Source organism: Hylobates moloch, unplaced genomic scaffold (genome assembly GCF_009828535.3).
Source record: "Hylobates moloch isolate HMO894 unplaced genomic scaffold, HMol_V3 SCAFFOLD_5, whole genome shotgun sequence".
NCBI lineage: Eukaryota > Metazoa > Chordata > Mammalia > Primates > Hylobatidae > Hylobates > Hylobates moloch.
This window is the reverse complement of record NW_026652280.1, coordinates 46,218,171-46,242,532: the sequence shown is the minus strand read 5'-3', so window position 1 is coordinate 46,242,532 and position 24,362 is coordinate 46,218,171. Positions and strand designations below refer to the sequence as shown.

At 32.5% G+C, this 24,362-nt stretch overlaps 1 protein-coding gene across 6 annotated transcripts in view; it reads right to left on the bottom strand.

Annotated features, from left to right (window-relative positions):
- CCDC178 (coiled-coil domain containing 178) overlaps positions 1-24,362 on the bottom strand; it is a 506,076-nt gene that overhangs the window by 456,225 nt on the left and 25,489 nt on the right. For 4 of the 6 annotated variants that reach the window (XR_009213490.1, XM_058438507.1, XM_058438511.1 and 1 more), the window contains exons 3-4: positions 20,895-20,974; positions 5,661-5,720 (exon numbers count right to left, since the gene is read on the bottom strand). Coding sequence is in view for 4 of the 6 variants with exons in the window: in XM_058438507.1 (XP_058294490.1) it covers positions 5,661-5,720; positions 20,895-20,952 (118 nt within the window). In the remaining 2 variants the exon portion in view is untranslated. Of the gene's footprint in view, positions 1-5,660; positions 5,721-17,106; positions 17,142-20,894; positions 20,975-24,362 lie in introns of all 6 variants that reach the window. The other 2 variants (XM_058438510.1, XM_058438509.1) reach the window with 2 other exon arrangements.

Sequence of the window (24,362 nt, the reverse complement as noted above, 5' to 3'; positions counted from 1 at the left end):
CACTATGCCTGGCTTTCTAATTTTATATTTTTAATTCTTCTTTTTAAAGAATAATGCGTTAGGTTTATACAATTCTGATTATTTCGTGTCAGTATCTGACTTACACAAGAATTTGATTCTATTACAATTTTGATTATTTTGTGTCAGTATCGGACTTACACAAGAATCTGATTGTAGAAACTTTATTCTTTTAATACTCTAGACATACCACAAAACTGCTACATTGCAAACTCCCCAAATCACTGGTTGGGGTACTGAATGTAGGGATTGGAGTCATCAAGACTCAGTCAAGTTGTTGGAACATCTGTTTGAAGATTAGAGTAAAACTAAAGTTCAAAGATAATACTGAGGTCTTAATTATGGGAAAACCTCATCTCGTCATCACAGAGTTTGAAGGAAGTGATTAGGGACGGGGACTGAAGTTGTGGTTACAATACCAGAAGCTCAGCAGCTTGGAAAATAGGACATTTGCCTCTAGTGCTGTATTATAAACAAGCCCCTATGGGTTGGGGTGGCTGATATATGAGAGACATTTTTTTGCAGTTTTAGAATTATTTATTTCTGGCCAGGCATGGTGGCTCATGCCTGCAATGCCAGCACTTTGGGAGGCCAAGGGGGCGGATCACCTGAGGTCAGGAGTTCGAGACCAGCCTTGCCAACATGACAAAACCTCATCTCTACTAAAAATATTAAAAATTAGCCAGGCATGGTGGCGCGCACCTGTAGTCCCAGCTACTTGAGAGGCTGAGGCAGGAGAATCGTTTGAACCCAGGAAGCGGAGATTGCAGTGAACCAAGATCACGCCATTGCACTCCAGCCTGGGGACAAAGTAAGACTCCACCTCAGAAAAAAAAAAAAAAAGAATTATTTGTTTCCTATGTTTCCCTTTAATGTCCTAGTACATATATATATATATATTTCACTTTTACCAGTATTTTGAATGTTACTTATTTACAATCAAACGTTTAAGTTCTGAATGTATTTCTGTTTTGAATACATTAACATTTGTTTACAAAGTGTTTCCTTTTTCATACATATTTTTTATTACATGGAATTCTTCCTTGACACATTTGTTATTTGGAAATATACATTAAATTTCCAAATACGTTTGAATTAACTTTATGCAACAAATTTCTAACTGTACAGTAGATTAGTTATATAGTGCAGCTAGTTTCTACTTATTAAATTTTTTTTGAATTGTTGTCTAAGATACCTACTTTTACTACCTTTAAAATGATGTAATCTGTATCTTTTTGCAATTCATAATATGTATATCAATATTATCTTATTGTATTCATCACATCCTGTATGTCATTTTGTTATTCTGAACTTCATATGCCACAGATGAATGACGGTGACTTAGATTTTTCCCCTATATTTTTCTCTAAATTTCTTTTTATGTTAAAAAAATAAGACTTTTTTCTAATATAATGTGCTATTTTATTGCATGCATATAGATTTTTTATTATTATCTATAACTTCAATTGTAAAGTAATAACTCTCGGTGTTGTTGAGCTTAAGTTCTAGATTTGTTCATATTTAGTCACATCGTTTTCTTTTTCAGAAAATAATTGTATACATTTTATTTATAATTTTTTTCTGTATTATTTTATAGTTGGTTCTTTTTGGGTAAATTTAGTCATTTATATATTATAGTTATTTGATTAGCACTATCGTTTATCATTTTTATATTTTTTGAACAATTTCCTATTACTGAATATTTTTCCTATAAACTTACTTTTGCCTTATTTTATGCTTTAGTGAGCTTTAACATGTAAATATTCTATCTGTAACTGTTAGTATATATTAACATAAGTTATTCTGCAAGCATTTAAACCTTATATTTATGTATGTATGTGTGTATGTATTTATAATATATAAAAATATTTTAATGGTTTTAGAGTAAAACAGTATTTTTTATTTTATAGCATACATGGAAGAAAATGCCATCTTAAATTTATAATTTAATACATTTTAATAACTGTGTACATAAATGTAACTATCATGACATTCAAGCTAGAAAAAATTTCCATCACCCCTGAAAGTTTCTCATCTACTATAGGCAACTGTTATTTTGATTTTTATCACCATAGCTTAGTTTTGTCTTTTTCTTGGAGCTTGTAAAAATGAAATTAAATGCATCGAGTATGTTTTATCTGACTTTGTTTGCTCAATATATTTTTGAGATTCACCAATGATACTCCATGTATTTGCAGCTCATTCTTTTTCACTGGTCCACATTATATCATTTGCATAACTACAGAGTATTTATTTAAATCTATTTTTCTGCTGATGGACATTTAGGTTGTTTCCAGTTTTCATTGTTATGAATAAAGCTATATGAATGATCTGGGATAATATTTTTGTGGACCTATGCTTTCATTTCTGTTTGTTAAATGAGTGTGTATATAAGTGTGTTCATGTGTGCATATATATAAAATATATGTAAAGAGACAAGTATACATACATTTCTTTCATTCTCAGGACAGAGAGATTCCTTATCAACTTTAAACCATACTTCAAATTCAACTTTATATTTCAAGTTGTTAGAAAATATTTTTTCACACACTAAGATCAGTCACATCAGGATTCATCTTAAAATTCAAGGTTGGTACGTGGAATAGTTTAATTGGTAGATTTTTATTTCTTAGAAGTTTATAAAATAATGGTAAATTATACAACTAGAATTATATTGCATTACATGAAACATCAGTTTCATGGTATCTCGTAGTATAAATTTACCATAATTTATTAAACCAATGAGGATGAAAAAAATCTCAAAGTGAGAATGACTAATATTTATTGAACATATACATGATAGTTGACTTCAACATATTTATTATACTATGATACTTAATCTTTACGATAACACATATTAATTTTCATTTTACACATGAGTAAAATGTGGCCAAGAAAGGTAGTGAACCAAACCAGGTTCACAAAGTTAGCAAGTGATAGAACTAAGATTTAAACTTTGTGTCTAGTTCCAGTCTTTTGACGACACTAGCATTCTTTAAATCCTGTTTACAATGTATAATTCCAAGAGATTCTTATAAGTATGGAAAAATGCAGTTCTACACTCAAATAACATATTACTTAAGAAGGTTTTTTCATTGCAAGACTTGTTAGAGCTTTCAAAGTGTTAATGTTCATCAAAAAAACTTCAAGGAAAATACAAATTACACAAAATTTCTGTTTTATTTTACCTCAGAATTATTTTTTCCTTAAGCATATCTTGGAATATATATTAAAGTACACTCTTTGAATAATATGTCCTAAAGCACATAATCTCCCAAATTTGGGAAGAAATATAATTCAGAAGAGGATTAAACTTGTTAAATTATATAAGCCAGAAAAATTCCTCTTATTATAAATGTATAATTTAATACAAAATAATAGTGTATATAACTCATATTTCTTGGAATGGCAGGCTAGGTTTATCAGATCTACTTTTCCACAGAAAATAACTTTAAAAGGCTGTATATATATATATATATATATATATATATATATATATATGAACAAGATACTTACAAACTACTAGGACAAAATCTAAAGGAGAGCAGAAACTATACTTTTAAGTGGAGCACAGGGTGCAAAATGACATTTGACACAAAAGTCATTGACAATTCCTAGAAAATTTGGGCTGGGTCTGATGACTTGTAAGTTTTAGAAAATAAAAAGACAACCTAGTCTCAGGGTCCACAGACAAAATTTAACTGATTCGTAAATTGGATGGGGAAAAATTACTCTATTTTTAAAATATTTCTGTACTTTTTATAATACATTTAAAAATATAATTTTCATGCCAGAGAGTAAAAGCTTCAACAATCTTCAAAGGGCCTATAGCACAAAAAATTAGAATGCCTTAACTCCCAACTACATTGTAAAACTCGTTTTAAATTTGGACAAAAAATGGCTATAGCCTCAGAGTAAAGGTTAACCAGAAATAACCACCCCAATGACCTCTACCACAGCTCAAGACATTGTAGAGACATTTTCTCTGAGTATACACTAAATATACAAAAATAAAAACAAAAGCAGAAAACTTCACCCTTGTGAAATTAAAACTTTGGCTGTTTATCACTTAAATTTGCAGACTGGGTTTTCATCATTGGACACTCCACCGAAGCCTCTATGCTTGAATTTGTTTTAAGTTTGTGCCATATTGGTATAGCACTATGTTCCTGACAGAAGCAAAAACGTGTATACTCTGGAAGAAGTCATCTGTATTTTAAGCATCATGGAGTGCCCATGAATAATATTTCAAAAGCAATAAGGAGTACAGTCAACGTAATCAAACACAAAACAAATGTAGACACCATAACTTAAATAACACGCAAAAATCAATTCCAGGTGGATTGAAAATCTAAGCGTAAAAGTCAAAACTCCAAAATGCTTAGAAGATGATTTGGACGAATATCTGCATGACCTTGAACTAGGATTTCCTTGAATAATATGTAAAAAGCTTTGACTTGAAAAAATAAGAACGCTTGTGCATCAAAAGGCAGTATAAATAGATTAAAAATAAAAGGCATAAACGTAAAAAAAATTAGTTAACATGTGACTGATTTAGAACTAGTACTCATATTACGCAAGAAATTCCTAAAAATCAATGTGAAAAAAGACAAATGACTCATTAGAAAATTAGAAAAAAGATATAGTCAATTTGCAAAAGTGGAACTCAAAATGCCAAAAAGAACACGAAAAAATTTTCAACATCAATAATAATCAGGCAAATTTAAATTAAAACCACAATAAGACATTGCTACCTAGTATGGGGATTGTCAATACTTTAAAAGTCTAATATTGTCAAGTGGTAGGAAAAAAATAGAGCAACTGTAAACATTCCTAGACTGTTATGTCACTGTAAATTCATGTAATTACTTTGGAAAATAATTTGGCATTATCAAATAATGTCAACAATAGATATACCACATACTTATCAATTCTGCTGATAGGTATGCCTTAGAGAAACTGACAAAGGATATATGTACAAGGATGTTTCTAGAAGCATTATTCAAAATAATAAAAAATGGTATTGTACAATGGTACAGCAAAATGGATGAAAGTCACAAATTATATTGAGCAAAAAAAGTAACAAGGATGAAGATAACAAGTAATGTTGAACAAAGGCAGCAACATACATATATTAACTCAGTTTAATTTCAATTAACAAGCATGCAAAATTAAATTACATCTTTAGGGATGCATACATATGGAACACTACAGTTAAAATTAAAAAGAAAAGGAAATTAGCACCACAAAAGCCCAGGTAGTGGATGACATAAGGTATTGTTCAGGAGAGTACAGGGAGACCTTCTGAAATGCCGGGCAAGTCTATGTGTGGAGTGAGTGAAGGTGACACAGATGTTTCCTCATAATCATTTATGAAAAAAACCCACATATTAAGTTTGTACACTCTTCTTAAGCATGCATTATTCAAAATGAAAAAGGGAACACAGGAAATGGAGTATATAACATACACTAGCAATAGATAAGTATTTTTTTAAAGAAGTGTTACGATTATACTCATTGATAGAACATCAGTTAGGAAGAACAGAAGAATGCCTGAAATTATTTTCATGCTTATAATTTTTTGAAAACAATATGTGACAGAAAAAAAGAGATGAAAATTGTATATAATAGCTGTTGGATACCTTCATTTGTCCTTGACCATGCCTTCTCTCTGAGAGCCTTTACTTCCTTACATGTTAAACCTACAAAAAGTAAAATAAAACAAAATAAAATATCTGCTTCCTGAGTCAAATATTCTGTCCTATGTTGCACTAGTAAGGATACGGGAAGAAAATCGGCATCAGAATAAAGATATTTATATAAGGCTAAATTACATAAGAAAGGGCTGAAGGGGTAAGTAGGAGAGAAAGACAAAGCTTGTCAAAGGGTGTTTGATAGAAAACACTGTAGAAGAAAATGGGAAGTCATCTTGGGTGACATTCCGGGATGATAAATAGATTCACAATTTTAACAGAAGCTTTCTGTGTAATTTCTCTGTTTAGTGTTCAAGAGAACTTAAATGAAGGTTCAATCTAATTTCCAAAGTTATATTATATATGAATTTTAAAAATCCAACAGTATGGTAAGATTGGCCTTGTGACATAGCTCAGTTTATTGAAAAAATACAATACATGAAGAAAGATAAATGCAATTATTTACGCATGTCATAACTGCATCTCTAGAAAATCCTCAGTACAAAATCAAAGTGATTAAAGAGAGTTTACATATATGTCACATAAATAATACAGCATGATTTTTATAAAAGACAGCATTGCCAACACCAATGACCTAAAAATATACCCTAAAGACATATCATTATAGTTACAAAAGTATAACTTATGTTGGAACATATTTAATAATTATATCTAGGCTTTAAAAAACAGTGGTAGTATAAAATATTACTAGAACATAAAAAATGTTTAAACAAACAAGAATGTAAATTATGCTTCACGTTAGGAAGACAAACATTGCAAAAGTATCTCTTTTTTCCAATGTAATAACCTATAAAAATATTGGGCCTATTTTATTTGTGACTTAATAATTATTTTTAAATTTTAAAAATGAGCAATAATATCAAAAAACCTAAAAATTATGGCAAATATGTGCATGTGTTTGTAGTGGAGAGAGGGCCTTGTCCTTTAAATATCTGAATATGTCTAACATTCTAAGGATATATTTCAAAGACTGTTGCAAGAAATAAATGTGTAGATCAATGAAAAGAAACAGTTTCTTCTCTATACAAAAACCGACATATGAAAATAAATTGTATTCCATGATAAGATACGATACCAACAAAAATTAAAAATTTTGAAAAGCTATCAGATAATTTTATAAATATTTTAGGTATCTCAAAGAAATTTAAAAAAAATTTAGATTAAAACTAGAAAATCTACAATTTACAATTATAAAATTGAGATTTGTGCTAATAAGAAATCATCATATGAAATGCAAAAAGAGAATATCCCAAAGTTCAGCATTCATAATGATTTTCCTAAATTACCAAGATAAATTATGATGTCTCTCTCCTTCAACACACAAGTTTCATGAGGGCAGGGAGTATATCTATTTATAGCCTCTGTATTTTTGGCAAGTAGCAAAGAACCCCAGACATAGTAAGTGTTAATACATATTTACTGAATGAAAATTACAGTAACTGGAGGAATGACGGAACACGTTAGAGTGAAATAATGACCACACCAAGAATACAAGCATACCTTGGAGATATTGTAAGTTCAGTTCTAGACAACTGCAATAAAGTGAGTCATACAAAGTGTTTGGTCTCCAAAAGCATATAAAAGTTATATTTTTATACTGTAGTCTATTAAGTGTGTGATAATATCATATCTAAAACAATAAAATATTTCTAAACATTGTCTAAATATTGTTTATGTCTAAACGATAAAAAGATACTTTAATTAAAAATATTTCAGTTTTAAAAAGTTAATGATTGGCCAAGGTGGGTGGATCACCTGAGGTCAGGAGTTTGAGACCAGCCTGACCAACAAGGTGAATCCCTGTCTTTACTAAAAATGCAAAAATTAGCCGGGCGTGGTGGCAGGCGCCTGTAGTCCCAGCTACACAGGAGGCTGAGACAAGAGAATTGCTTGAACCCGCGAGGCGGAAGTTGCACTGAGCTGAGATTACGCCACTGCACTCCAGCCTGGGCAACAGAGCAAGACTGTCTTAAAAAAAAAAAAAAAAAAAAAAGTTAATGATCATGTGAGCCTTCAGCAAGTCATAATCTTTTCACTGATGGAGAGTCTTGCCTCAATGTTGATGGCTGCTGACTGATCAAGGTGGTGGTTGCTGAATGTTGGAGTGTCTGTGGTTATTTCTCAAAGTAGGACAATGAAGTTTTCCTCATGGATTAACCCTTTTACAAAAGATTTCTTTGTAGCATGTGATGCTGTTTGTTAGCATACTATGCACAGCAGAACTTCTTTCAAAAAGGAAGCCAATCCTCTCAAACCCTGTTGTTAATTTACCAATTAAGTTTATGCAGTATTCTAAATCTTTTGTTGTCATTTCAACAATGCCTACAGTATCTTCACCAGGAATAGAGTTCATCTCAGGAAACCACTTTCTTTGCTCATTCCCAAGAAGCAACTTCTCATCCATGAAACTTTTATCATGAGATTGCAGCAATTCAGTCGCATCTTCGGGCTCCACTTCGAACCCCAGTTCTCTTGCTCTTTCCACCACATCTTCAGTAACTTCCTCCACTGAAGTCTTGAATCCCTCAAAGTCATCCAGGAGACTTGAAAGCAACTTCTTCCAAATTCCTGTTAATGGTATTTTGACCTTCTCTCACGAATCATGAATATTCTCAATGGTGTACACTTTCCTCAAGGTTTTTTATTTATTTTACCCATATCCATCAGAGGAGTCACTATCTATGGTAACTATAGCTTTATTAAATGCATTTTTAACTAATAAAACTTGAAAGTTAAAATTACCCCTTGATCCACAGGCTGCAGAGTGGATATTGTGTTAGCAGGTATGAAAACAACATTAACCTCCTTGTACACCTCCATTTCACCTCTTGGATGTGTATGTTGTCACTGGAAGTAGTATTTTAAAGAAATCTTGTTTTATTTTTTGAGCAGTAGGTCTCCATAGTGTGCTTAAAATATTCAGTAAACCATGGTACAAACAGATGTACTGTCATTTAGGCTTTGTTGGCTCATTTATAGCACACAGGCAGAGGAGATTTAACAGAATTTTTTTTTTAATTTATTATTTTTTTTTTTTTGAGACGGAGTCTCGCTCTGTTGCCCAGGCTGGAGTGCAGTGGCGCAATCTCGGCTCACTGCAAGCTCTGCCTCCCAGGTTCACGCCATTCTCCTGCCTCAGCCTCTCCAAGTAGCTGGGACTACAGGTGCCTGCCACCACACCCGGCTAATTTTTTGTATTTTTAGTAGAGACGGGGTTTCACCGTGGTCTCGATCTCCTGACCTCGTGATCCGCCCTCCTCGGCCTCCCAAAATGCTGGGATTACAAGCATGAGCCACCGCGCCCGGCCCATTTAACATAATTCTTAAGGGCCCTAGGATTTTTAGAATGGTAAATGAGCATTAACTTCAACATAAAGTCACCAGTTGCATTAGTTTCTGACAAAAGACTCAGCTTGTCCTTTCAAGCTTTGAAACCAGGCATTTATTTCTCCTCCCCAGCTATGAAAGTTCTTCTGATATAAGGCTATTTTGCCTACATTGAAAATCTGTTGTTTAGCATGTCCACCTTCATCAATTAGCTTAGCCAGATTTTCTGGATAACTTGCTGCAGCTTCTGCATCAGCACTTGCTGCTTCACTGTCCACTTTCATGCTATGGAGATGACATTTTTCCTCAGACTTCATGAACCAACTTCTGCAAGCTTCCAGCTTTCCTTCTGCAGCTTCTTCACCTCTCTTAGCCTTTATAGAATTGAATAGAGTTAGAGCCTTGCTCTTGATTAAGCTTTTGTTTAAGGGAATGTTGTGTCTGGTTTGATCTTCTATCCAGACCACTAAAACTTTCTTCATATCAGCAATAAGGGTGTTTTGATTTATCATTCCTGTGTTCACTGGAGTAGCACTTTTAATTCCCTTCAAGAACTTTTCCTTAGTCTATCTCAGCTTTCAACATGCCTTTCTCACTAAGTTTAATCATTTCTAGCTTTTGATTTAAAGTGAGAGACACATAATTCTTCCTTTCCCTTGAACTCTTAAAGGGCATTGTAAGGTTATTAATGGCCTAAGTACGATATTGTTGTGTCTCAGGGAACAAAGAGGCTACAGGAGAGAGAAAGAGATGTGGGGGACAGACAGTGGAACAGTAAGAACACATGCAACATTGGTCGATTAAGTTAGCTGTCATATGTGTGTAGTTCATGTTACACCAAAACAATTACAATAGTAACAACAAACACCACTGATCACAGATCACCATAACAGATATAAAAATAATGAAAAAGTTTTTGAAATATTGCAGGAAGTATTAAAATGTGACATAGATACATGAAGTTTTTCTACATGTTAGAAACATGCTGCCAATAGACTTGCTGGAAGCAAGGTTGCCACAAACCTCAAATTGAAACAAAACAAAACAAAACAAAACACAGGATCTGTAAAGTGCAATAAAGTGTAGTGCAATAAAACGAGATGTGCCTATAGTCAGTTTCTACAAAGAGTTGCACATGAAACAGACCGTGAAAAACATTGGTTCAAATAAATTCATGCTCTAATTCATGTTTCTGCCTTGGTGGATAACTGTATTGTTATACAATATTCCAGTTATAAAATTCCAACAGCATGTATTCATCAAAACCACTCTATCAGTAAACAAATTTTCTAATGTAAATTCCTGATGAACTACAGAATTTAAAATTTTTCAAAAGATATTAAAATTATAAAAATTAACATGATATATAACATTTAGTCATGCATTTAGATTTAATAATTTAACAATATATTAAAAATGATAATTTTATCTTCTTTGACTCAAGACAGAAATTCATAAGGTAGATGGGCAATTATTTTCACTAAATATGACACAAAAAGAATATATAAAGGTTTCAGGTTTTACTTATATAAGTTGAAAATGTTAACTATTAACAATCCATCATCAGAAGGTCCAAATGAGAGAAATTAAATAATTAAATGAACACATGGAAATTATTTATATTCTTTGGTAATAAAAATGTAAAGTAGAGCAATTGTGGTAATTTTCTATTTAATAAACTAGCAACTTAATAATAATCAAATAAAATCCAGTATTAATATGTTGTGGTAATACTGATACACAGTTGAATGTGAGGTACATTTGTGGAAAACAATATAAAATAAATATTGAAGGCCACACAAATGTTCACAGCCTATGTCCCCCAAATTCCAATTCTGAATATTTAACTTGAAACAAAAACCAATAAAAGACAAGAGTTAAAAGGAGGTATCAGAGAAAATGATAAAGACCTTTGAAAAACCTACCTGTCCATAAATACAAAGATTAAAAAAGGCAAAATTGTCAAAATCAACATTTTCAGAATTCCAGAAATATAGCAAAGGCTTCCAGCAACCATGTGAGCAACTATTCAAGGAAAACAGATAAATCTTGGTAAGAACACAAACATTTGTGGCTTTTTAACTTTCCTTGGTCCCAGCCCTGACTCTGAAGGTCAACAGAGCCTTGAAAAATAAAGGTCCACATTTATGACATCAGAGGAGGAAGAAGAGAGTTGGAGTTTTCTGCAAGCCTCATTCCTAAAGAATTGTCATTTTTAGAAATATCTGGTTATTCCCTGCAAGACTTCACTTCCAAAGCTGTAAGCATGATCAGGAAAAAGTCAGACTAGTATTATTGGAAAGAAAAGATGTAAAGGAATTAGCATCTATCAAAGTCCAACTCTCCTAGAGATATCTTACATTTCTGAGATATGAGAATTTACATATTACACTTATCTATTCAGTGGTTCTTAACCAGAATAGTATCTGGATTTTGAGGACTTTGTTGTTGTTGTTGTTACTGTTAGAGGAGGGGTCTCATTATGTTGCCCAGGCTACACTCAAACTCCCAAGCTCAGTCAGTCCTCCCATCTCAGCCTCCCGAGCAGCTGGGACTACAGCTGCTGCACCGCCATGCCTGGCTTCAAGGAAATATTTGTAAACATACATGTCCATGCTTTATTAGACTTACTCTATCAAAATCTGCAGAGGAGAGCCTAGACTTGTAGATTTTTTAAAATTTTTCTGCAGGTTACTGTGATGCACAATTCTAGTTGAGAACTGGTGCAATAGACAATTACTTCAGTCTCATCTCTCACCCATATAACCAATTCCCTTTATCATTTGAGGATTTGGCACACACACACAAAAGACCCATGAAAGCCCTAATCTCTCACCTCTGGTTGACCTTGAGACTCTGCATGTGCCAGAAGGAAAGGCTAAGGCTGAGCTGTCAAGTCCTTGTATGAGTGTTGAAGATGTATCCGAACATGCACATAAAGATGCTCAGCAAAGACAGAGATTTGATTCCAGGAATCTAGAGAAATACCTGTTCCGTCATTAATTGACCATTAAGCCAACTGGATAGAGATTTCAGTGGGTGGCCACAGAGGGCTTCAGAGAACTAATTCAGAAAAGTTGCTAAATTAACAACTATAAAAATCAGCAGGGAAAGCAAACCCTAGAGAAGAAGAAGAATCTGATGTCCACAGGTTTTCACATTCTATTATTTTAAATGCCCAGTTTTCAACAAAAATGTGTGACATCCAAAAACAAAACAAAACAAAACAAAACAAAACTGACAAATGGTTCATACAGAGGAATAAAGCAAATAGACCTTTGTCAAAATCAGTTTGGAAATTACAGTTACACTTTGATACATAAAAATCTTGAAAGTCAGCATTCGGTTTTTCTTAAAAAGCTGAACGGAAAAACTCAACAATTTTTCTTAGGTCCCTCAGTGAATTAAGGTTACAGTGCAAACTGACACCCCAAAAACTGGAGGGTCAGGCCAATGCAGAAGTTGCTGGAGCCAAAAATGGGTAGAGAAGTGTAAAATCGAATTGATTAACTATTGGAGGCTGAGTGTGGACTAGTTTGAGAGTTAAAAACTTCTGGGGAGTCGGTGTTAGAGGGCCAGGTATATTTTTACTTTTATCTCCAGCTCCACCTTGTTCTCACAGCTGAAATTTGAGGAATACTCCTTTGGACTTCTAGAAGAAGGGGGAAAGTAATTATTTTGAATTACTGCCAGGGTAAAAATTGCCATTTTGAAATATGCCCAGAAGGTTCGGTTTACCACTACCCCTCAAGGGAAACTACCCTAACAGAGACTAACCAATTGAAAGAAGGAAATATTCACTTCAGCCCCTCTAGACTTTTTAAACCGAAGGTGAAAAGAAATCTGAGAAGCATGAGATAACATGCATTTGTCAAAACCCACAGATCCGTACCACAAAAGAATGAGTCATGGACCTTAGTTCATAAAAATGCATAAATATTGGTTTATCAACTTTAACAAATACTCAACACTAATGCAAGATGTTAATAATATTGGAAATTGTGAATGTGGGTTAGGAGATAGTGAGTATATGAGAGCTCTGTATTATGTACCAGTTTTCTATAAACCTGAAAATGCTCTAAAGATAGTCTACTAATTAAAAAAAAATAAGTGAAATGTCACTTCACAGCCACTACGAGGCTATAATAATAAAGTAAAAACAAACCAAGAAACTAATAACTGTTGGTAGGGATGTGGAGAAACTGGACTCCGTGTATTTTGTATTATGAAATGTAAACTATGGCTGCTTCTGTGGAAAGTAATTTGGCAATTACTAAGAAAGTTAAACACCGAAATACAAAATGACCCAGCAATTCCATTCCTAACTATACACCCAACAGGAATGAAAACATATGTTTGCACAAAAACTTGTACTCAAATATTCATAGCAGCATTATTCATAATATTCCTAAAACAGAAACAACAAAAACATCTATCTACTGATGAATGTATAAACAATATGTGAAATATCCATAAAGAATAATATTATTCAGTCATACAAAGGAATTAAATATGAATACATTTTACAACATGGATGAATCTTGACAGCATTATCTTGGTTGAAAAGGTGAAAGGCATGCAGAGCCAACTATTTTATAAAATCATTGATATGAAATATCTAGAGTGAACAAATCCATAGAGCAAGAAAACAGATTTGTGGTTACCAGAGGCTGGGTAGAGGGGGAATGAGGAAAGAATCCTAGTGGTACAGGGTTTCTTTCAGGGGTTATGAAAGTGTTCTAGAAATAGATAGTGGTAATGGCTGCACAAACTTATACTAAAAATTCTAAATTGTAAACTTTAGAAGGGTAAATTTTATGCTATGTGGATTGTAGCTTAATTTTAAAAAGCTAAACACAGTATCACTTAGCATATATGCCAAAATAGAACAATAGTTATTTAAATTATGATAAAGAAGACTGAGAACTATTATTCAATAAAAATGTAATTATCAAGAATTACAAAACCGTATAAAAGTTATTTATATAATTTAAATTTTAAAATTATACTTATAATGCATCTGTATAAATGCATGTATATCCATTAAAAGATAACGTACATGAAAGAAAACAGTAGTGTTTTACCATTAGGCATGTCATATTTTTTGTATTTCCAAAATTTTTATATTCTAGTAAAATTTTAAACTGTAAAAAAAAATAAAAAGTCCTGCGGAATCTATGTAAGAATACTAAGTTGATTATAATTAGATGAAAATAAAATTGGTATGATTTGATGTCAAATGACAATTAGATAATACATTTAAGATACTCTCATAAACAAAAAATAAATTATATAAAAAATGTAAGCCAAATAACTTCTCAAATAAAACTGCCACTCAAGTATATAGGCCAGAGATAATTGCTATGAACATTCAAGAAACGAAAGAATATATTTCCTTGGATCCCTTTCTGAATCCACTGGAAAGTAGATGTAGTACAACAAAAATGAAGGGAGAAATCTGGCATAGTACAGGCAGTGAGTCTTGAATATGTAAGCTTTTTAACTAATATTGAAGGATGGGAAAAGTATAATAGACTGGAAGGCTTATGTGCTTATGCTCCGACAATGCACATCCAGTACTGATGATGCAGATACAGTACTAGTACCAAAAATATGGTGTTGGTGTGGAGTGGGAGTATATGCAAAATACAGTAAGAATACATTATAAGTATAAACCAGGAATAAAACAATATTCCTTAATTAAATGATAGGAAGATGGAATGCAAAGGCAAGAAAAGCTTCCTAGCTGATTTTGGTATTGCTCATAATAAAGATCCAATACACATTATCTAAGAGAGAGAGAAGTAAGGTATTAGTATCATAAACTTTTCTAAGTGTGAAAAAGGACAGCAAATAATGTACAAAATACATATGTATAAATGTATTTAAATATAAAAATGTAATGAAAATGAAACTTTGAGTCTTATTTGTAATTGTAAATGGGCTTAAATCATCAATAGTAAAGTGAACTGTAAAAATAAGTTGTACACATCACACAAAGTGATTCAGAAAGTTTTAATTTAAGTGATGGGCAGAAATATACTAGGCAAATGAATAGAAAATACAGCAATTGTCATGATCTTTATATCTGACAACATAGAATTCTGGTCAAAGAATATTAAGTGGGGCAAGTTTAAATATTTCATAATATGAAAGACTACTATATAAAATAATAGTATTACAGTTCATAACATTGATGCACCTAATTACATGGGACTGAATTTGAGGAGATGAAAAGAGAAACAGAAAAATCCACCAAAAGTAGGTAAATTAACAGATTTCTCTCAATCTAATAAAGATTGAAAGGATAAAAATTAGTAAAAACATATAGTAGATCTCAGTGACATAATCCATAAGGTAGATCTTATAGATATTAAACTCTTAACCAAAATATTTCATAGGTCTAAATAATATATGAGTCAAAAATAAATCAAAACCAATTAAATCTAAAAGTTACAGCAAGTCTATAATCCATACTTTCCCATGGGTAGTAAAGGAGAGGCCCCCAAAGAAAGGAAACAGGCGACCAGGTCAAATCCCCTAGCAAACATGCTAATATCAGACATTCTGGCAAACATACTAATTGACGTTTGTTAATTGGAGAGTTCTTATCAACAGAAAGCTTTTAGCAGGATGTTTTTGGCTGTTTGAATTATAACCATAAACAAACCCGAACCTATGTGTTTATGGGATATGGCTCCCTGAAAAACATCAGGTTAACTATTAAACTACCTTAATAAAAAATGAAGCTGTTTCATGACTAGAGGGCAGTCTTCTGAATGAGTCGCATGGCTGCACATACATGCTTAAACACATCATTCTTTAATCTGGAGCAGAGCACATCCAACCAGGTGAGACAGGACATGGAGAGCTGCTCTGATGGTCCCAGATGTCTCCCTGCTTCAACTGTACTTGAGAATTTCCTATAACCTTAAAATCGTTAGCAAAGATACACACTTTATATGAGTGTTATTTGATTTGACTTTCCAATCCTTTTTATTATCTCTATGTTATTTCAAGGGAAACTTATAGCTTGAGATAACTATATTAAAAAAGAAAAAAGCCTGAAAATTAGTGATCTAGGCAACCAAATTTAAAATATGTGGGAGAGGAAACACAAAGAAAGTAGAAGGAAGAGAAGGAAGGTAATAATATCCCAAATTCATAAAACACAAAGTAACATAACAACAAAAACCTACAGATAATCCAAAAGTTTTGATATTAGCAATTTGAAAAGGTTAACACAAATGAATTACCTCTGGCAAGACTGTCAAGACTAAACAGAGGAGAACCAGAAGAAACAAATATAGTATTATGAATGTAAAGAAGAAACAACTGCATATAGAGTGATATAAAAATAAAGACTACTATTAACAGTATTGTACCAATACATTTAATATTTAACCAGATATATTTTTAAAAGAAAAAATTATAACTTGCTAATCAATAGTGAATAGAAGATAAACAGAAAGCTGGAGTAGTACTAAGGCCAATAAATATTTTGTATCAATAATTACATCCCTCCAAATTAAGCGGTAATTTTAGCCAAATATTCCAGAAAAAATAATAAAAATATATTATCTTTTTTGGAGAACAGAAAATAAAGAAGCACTCTATAATTCAATCTAGAAATTATAAAACCCTCATTACCAAAACAAGACAAGAAATGTTTGGAAAACTTAGGGGCAAATTTACTGAATAAGAAAGATGCAAACATCCTAAACAAATGATTATGAAACAAAATCTATAAATATATTAAAATGCAATAAAATTTAAAAAGTTGTTTGTCCCAGGAACGAAGTTTGTTTAAAAATTGTAAATCCATGTATGCAAGTCATTACATTTAAAGATTAAAGGAAAAAAAAGTCCAGAAACATGTTAGTAGATGTAGAAAAAGTATTAATAAAATTCACAACAGGTTCACAATTTATAGAAAATTATAAAGAATGATCTTTACAAACCATAAAAAAATCATATTTAATGGCAAAACATGAACAGTCTCACTTTAAAAATCATAAACAGGAAGATGTGTGCACATTTTAGTCACCTTCATTCAACAGGGCGCACACACAAAAAATCAGCCTAGTGACAGAGAAGAAAATGGGAAAAAATTACATTGAGAAGAAAGTAAAAACTAAAACTTACTATTTTCAAATGATTTAACAAACATTAGTGAATTAATAGGAGAGTTAAACTTGTTATATGAAATAAAATATATAGAACTGTATATGTATTACATTAATATTTATATGTAATATATAAAATTGAGATTTGGAAGAGATGAGTGAACACCAGGTTCTATTCTTTAAGCTAAATTATAAGTGCACAAATATATAATTTTATCAATATTCTTTAAACTTTACCTGTATTTTTCAGATATTTTTACACATGCAAAGTATTTTCTATTTTAAAATATCAAAACACTATTCTGTAAAAAAATTCATTCTCTGCTAGAAGACACATGTTATGGAAAAGACACATTGGGAAAACCTTAATAAATAAATGCACTATCAGTATTTCAATACAAATAAATGTGGTGCTGCCATGAAATGCAGTTTTGTATTTAGAGAAAATACTGCCTGCAAAGCCAAAAAATTATAGTTTGTTAAAAGGTCCTATTAATTGTAATAAAAATTGTTGTCCCAAATAGAGCTAACCATTTATAAATGTGAGTCATCTGAAAATACTATTGGTCAGCTTAAGATATATGGCTGTAACTTTACAGAACAATTTGAAAAAGATTAGTAATTTGTTTTATGATTTATGTCAACTGAGAACACAGAATAATCATCCAATTAATTATTTTTATTGATATTGTTTTTTGAGACAGGGTCTTGCTCTCTCACCCAAGCTGGAGTGCAGTGCCGCATGCGACATCTGCCTCCTTGGTTCAAGGGATCCTCCTATCTCACAGCTTCCCAGTAGCTGGGACTACAGGCACATACCATCAGGCCTGGCTAATTTTTATATTTTTTGTAAAGACAGGGTTTCACTCTGTTTCCCAGGCTGGTCTCCAACTCCTGGTCTCAAGTGATCCACCCACCTCACCCTCCTGAAGTGTTGGGATTACAGGCATGAGCCACCGTGCCTGGCCCCGTTAATTATTTTTAGAATGGCGACAGTTTCCATATGATTGTAGTAGTTACATCATGAACGAAAGAACATCAAAAAATGATTTTATTTTGGATATTTTAAAAAGTGTTATGTTGAATGTAGTTTCACAGAAGTTAGTAAATATGACCTCCCACTGTGTTCTTGTGATAGAATTAATGACAAACTTTTTCAAAAGTTAGTATATAATACACAATTAAAATATTTGAAGACATAGCAATAAACACTGGCAATAAACACACAGGACTGATAAATTCGTGTGGCTTAAACACAGACACGTCAATACTTTTCTGGATTAGCTGAATGTTGTTTATAATGGCTGTTTGTCTTACATACAGAATAGGAAGTTTGATGATGGTGTGAAGCCAAAGTGATAAAAGTAAATTTTAACTGATAATCCCCATTGATGTTAGCATTCCAAATATGGCTTTTAATGTCACTTAAATACAAAAGTCCTAAACTTGCTAACCAAGCACATTTTAAAAGACAATTTATTAACTATATTATTTTCCAAAGTGTTAGCCAAACAGACATATTTTCATTTCTTATGCATTTGCAGATGTCTATATCACAGAAGACTTACATTCCATTAAATCATGTGATAGGTAGTTTTATCCACTATGTATATCTATTGCATCAAATGATGGTGGGTGGCTTAAATCATGCTTAATATTATTAACTTTCTAGCTTTTGCTTGCAAACGAGTGTAGACTGGATCATTTTCTGTTCCAATTTAAAATAGGTTTTGTCAAGTCATTCAAAGGAAAATCACCAGCTCAGCTCTCTGAAGTCTTGGAACAAACTATTAGTCTTTTTAATTCACATTATAATCAACCCCAAAACTTTCAGTTCTTTCAACTATTTAAATATAAATAGTTGAAAGTACAAATAGTTGAAATATAAATAGTTTATTTAAATAGTTCTTTCAACTATTTAAATAAACTATTTAAAAAATCACACACCTGTATGATTTTCTGTTCATTCCAAATTGTGTTTCTGGGGAAATTATTTTAAATGAATAACTTGTTCCAGGTTACTAATCTGAGATTGAGATCAATTTCCAGAAATAAAAACAAGCTTTTGCTTAAGCTTTACAAAACAAACTCTATAAATGAAAATGAAATAACATTTTTTTCAATTAATGTTGATAGAAGAAATAAACAGCTACAAACCAAGGTTTTTCAAATATTTAGAAAATATGTGGTGATGAAATAAGATTCTAACCCAAGGCTAATAATTTTAAATAAAATCCATTCTGTCATGACCTTATCCACATTTGGAATTACTAAATGACTGCTTTCAATTATAACTCTGAAGAAAATTGTAGTAAGTTGATTGCAATAATAACCCCAATAATTTTCTCCTCCCCGTATTCACTTTCCTTTGCAGTGTGACTTTGCAGCATCTTCCATCAGGAGGTGGAGTCTACTCTCCTACCCATAGATCTGTGCTAGTTCTGTGACTTGCTTTGATCAATAAAATGCGACAGAAATGATAGGGCACCAGTTCTGCGCATTGGCCTGAAGAGGCCTTCTGTTCTTCTGTCCCTCCTCTTGAAACTGCCAAAACCGAGAGATCAAGCCCCTTAACAGTATGCTGGAATATGAGAGACAGGCAAGTGCAGAGCTGAATCAGCCTAATTTTCCCAGCCAAGACCCTAGACCTGTAAATGAGCTCAGCCAAAATAAGCAAGATCAATAATGGTACTGAATTAACCTGTGTCTTACTCCAGATTCATGAGTGAGCTGTACTGAGCCCACCTGATATTAGCAGAACCATCCAGCTGACTCATGCACAAGTGAGCATAAAATGAATGTTTATGATGCTGTATGCACCTGCATTTTTATGGTTGGTTGTTACATAGCATCAGTGCAGCGGTGATAACTGATACAAAGACTACTTATTGTTCTCAAAGTATTCAAGGTTAAGTTCTATACCAGGGTTGGCAAATGTTTTCTGGAAAGCATCAGATAGTAAAAATTTTAGATTTTGTGGGCCAAATGCAGTCTCTGTTGCATATTCCTTATTGTCTTCTTTTTTCTTTTCTTTTCACAACTCCTTACAAATATAAAAACCATTCTTAATTTGGGGTCTGTAAATAAAAGGCTGCTGGCCAGATTTGGGCAATGGGCTATAATTTGCTGACCTCTGTTTTATATCATGCAAAGATATGACATTGCTAACATGATACAGAATAAAAGATGTCAGAGCTCAAGATGCCAAAAAATACAGCAAGGTAATGCAATAAAATCATATAATTTTAAAAATAGAATTATATGAGTATTTTCATTTTTAATTTTCCATGTTTAGCTTCAGTGATGTGCCAGTAAAAGTTTAATATCCAGCTGTTAGTTGGTAATAAATACTAACACCATGGCCAATTTGAAGTTACCAGTGGAGTGGAATCGAGAAGAGATACATACAAGAGCTGATTCCAGCACACCATTGTTGTACTGCTTACCTATTTTATTACCTATAACACAGTTCATCCATAATAACATAAACCAAAATAAAATAGACTGATTATAATTCAGATAATGTGTTTTTGTTACACTGACTCACTCTTTTCTCTTAGCTCACTTTACTGGTCCCAGTAAGTTTTAGTTTTGTGACCATTATCCTGGAAAAGATTACTATCTTTGCAGTCTCCCTCCTCTGTAAGTGATTTGAATTCCATTTATCTATGAACTATTTTCAAAGAAAATCAATTTATGACAAACTTACCTATATTGGTTTGATCATCTCTAGTGGAAGATGAGGAAACTGTCTTGTTTTCAGTCATAGCTATAAGAATATTTTAAAACCTAGTTAGAAAGAAAAATATTTAAATATCATGAATCTAAATTAGTTTATATTTAATTTTACTAAAAATTGTCAATTCAAGAACTGATAGTGTCAGGAAAAAATTCTATAAAAGATATGAGATATATAATATATATTCGTAAGAATATATAAGAATATATATTATATATCAGTACTAAATTATATGTAAAATGTAAGGAAGTCCAACAATGTACTCTTTTTCTCATTAGGACTATTATGATCTCATTCAGAAATATCAAATATAAAAATCTTCATTAAAGAGGGATCTTTGATTTTCTACTTTGCTGGTGACTTAAACCAATACCTAGGCTGACTACGAGATAATTTAGCATTGCCAATTGTAGCTATGGGTTCACAGCCCTGGGGGGATTCTAGAACCTATGATGTTTTCATTTCATATAATAAAAGTTTAACTTTATTACCATCTCTTCTTTACCTTCCTTCAGTTCCTTTTTAAAATATTTTAAGAGTAGAGCAAAAAGTGCAATGGATTTCTATATGTCCATCAACCAATTTCAACAATTATCAATTTGTGGCCAATTCTGAATTCTATACACCCACCAACTGCTCTGTCTCACCTACTTCTGATAATGGTTAAGCAAAACACAAGTATCATATTATTGTATCTGTAAATACTCCAAAAAGTTTTTAAACATAGCCATAATACCAATAATGTAATTAACACAATTAATGATGTCTTAATATCACTAAACATATTTTGTGCTCACATTTGTCTCACATTTTCTGTTTTTAAGAATTGTTTAAAGTAATAATACAAGGTCCGTACATAGCATTTAAGTGAAATGTCTCTTAATTATCTTTTAGTCTACGCGTTCTGCCTGTACTTTTTTTTCTCCTTGTACTTTACCTAAGTAAATATCAAATATTTTGTCCTATAGAGTTTTCCACATCGCTGACAACCTCCCTTTGCTGTATTTAACAAGTTTCTCTGTTCCCTATAATTCCTGCAAATTGGTATTAATTAGAAACTCAAAGTGCTGAACAGAAAGAAAATAATTCTATAAACACAGAAATAACAATTGTCTCATTTAATTTGCAGATCTAAATCATTATAGAGTTTAGAGACTGGAAATCATCTAATTTATTTTTTGTTTGTTTGTTTTACAAGTCAGAAAATCTCGACTGAAATTAGTAAATTAGTGCAATGAAAAAAGACTTCTTAGACAAAAGTGCTATGAAAGAAAACCCTAAATCCAAGCCTAGTGCTCTTCCAAATAAACCACTCCACCTCATAAAGACCAAATAAAGAAAAGTAAGCTATAGAAAAGAGCATAACTACACGTTGAAAGAACATAACAGTGTTTTATGGACATTAACATTTTTTAATTCAATGAAGATTATAATTGAAACATATAATTTTATTTCCTCTACTACACAAAATTACCAGAAAAATTAAATAATATTAATAAGAAAATGAATTCCTCCAGTAAGATAGAACTGGGTAAATTGAAAAAAAATGCTTCTACTACTATTAAAAAAATCTGATTGAAATATAATTTTTGAATCTTCAAAAAAGCATCTAAGAATTAACAAGGTAATAAGGAATACCTAGTTCCAAATCTAACAGAAGTCAAAAATCCAGAGAAGTGAGACTAAAATTTTAGGCCACTCTTTCCCTGGGGACAACATCTGACCCAGGATAGGCAACTGAGAGGTTGGGCAGTACTTGTGAGGGCCACACAAAACTTTGGAAACAGAAGATGGAATCCAGACTCTGCCAAGTGTAGGGGCCCTGAGAAATTAACCCATTCCTAGGACTGAGACCCCAAAAGTCTGTATTTCAAGAAACAGAATGAAACAGAAATAAAGTCTATGAGAAGACTTCCCATAGACTGAAGCCCAGCTTCAAATTACCTGGGTAATTCCAAATCTCAGTAAGGCCATGCTTGCCCATGCTGTGTGTTGACTCACAGGTCACTCAACATACAAAATGACTACATAACCAAAATCAACAGAAACAAAACACAACACAAACTAATCCAAAGATACTCTAAATATCAAAATTACCAGATAATATATCACTAGACAACTTTGATTAACATCTTTATAAATCAATCATGTTTATAATATCAAATTTTAAAATGTCAAAACCAAAAATAATAAAAATTAGTATTGTAGATTTGAAAAGCAGCCAGTTAGAAATCTGTGAACTGAAAATTGCCATAACTGCAATTCCAAACTCCCTGGTTTAATTTTAATGTAGCCGTGACTAGGCTGAATAAGGAATCAGTAAAGCAAATTTAGAAAAAAAAAAACTACCTTGAATGAAGCATGCAGTTACATAAGAACAGAACAGAGCCCTCAGAAATAACACCACACATCTACAACCATCTAATCTTTGACAAACTTGACAAAAACAAGAAATGGGGAAAGGATTCCCTATTTAATAAATGGTGCTGGGAAAACTGGCTAGCCATATGGAGAAAGCTGAAACTGGATCCCTTCCTTACACTTTATACAAAAATTAATTCAAGATGGATTAAAGACTTACATGTTAGATCAAAAACCACAAAAACCCTAGAAGAAAACCTAGGCGATACTATTCAGGACATAGGCATGGGCAAGGACTTCATGTCTAAAACACCAAAAGCAATGGCAACAAAAGCCAAAATTGACAAATGGGATCTAATTAAGCTAAAGAGCTTCTGCACAGCAAAAGAAACTACCATCAGAGTGAACAGGCAACCCACAGAATGGGAGAAAATTTTTGCAATCTACTCATCTGACAAAGGGCTAATATCCAGAATCTACAATGAACTCAAACAAATTTACGAGACAAAAAGAAACAACCCCATCAAAAAGTGGGCAAAGGATATGAACAGACACTTCTCAAAAGAAGGCATTTGTGCAGCCAACAGACACATTTAAAAAATCCTCATCATCACTGGCCATCAGAGAAATGCAAATCAAAACCACAATGAGATACCATCTCACACCAGTTAGAATGGTGATCATTAAAAAGTCAGGAAACAACAGGTGCTGGAGAGGATGTGGAGAAATAGGAACACTTTTACACTGTTGGTGGGACTGTAAACTAGTTCAACCATCGTGGAAGACAGTGTGGCAATTCCTCAAGGATCTAGAACTAGAAATATCATTTGACCCAGCCATCCCATTGCTGGGTATATACCCAAAGGATTATAAATCATGCTGCTATAAAGACACATGCACACGTATGTTTATTGTGGCACTATTCACAATAGCAAAGACCTGGAACCAACCCAAATGTCCATCAATGATAGACTGAATTAAGAAAATGTGACACATACACCATGGAATACTATGCAGCCATAAAAATGATGAGTTCATGTCCTTTGTAGGGACGTGGATGAAGCTGGAAACCATCAT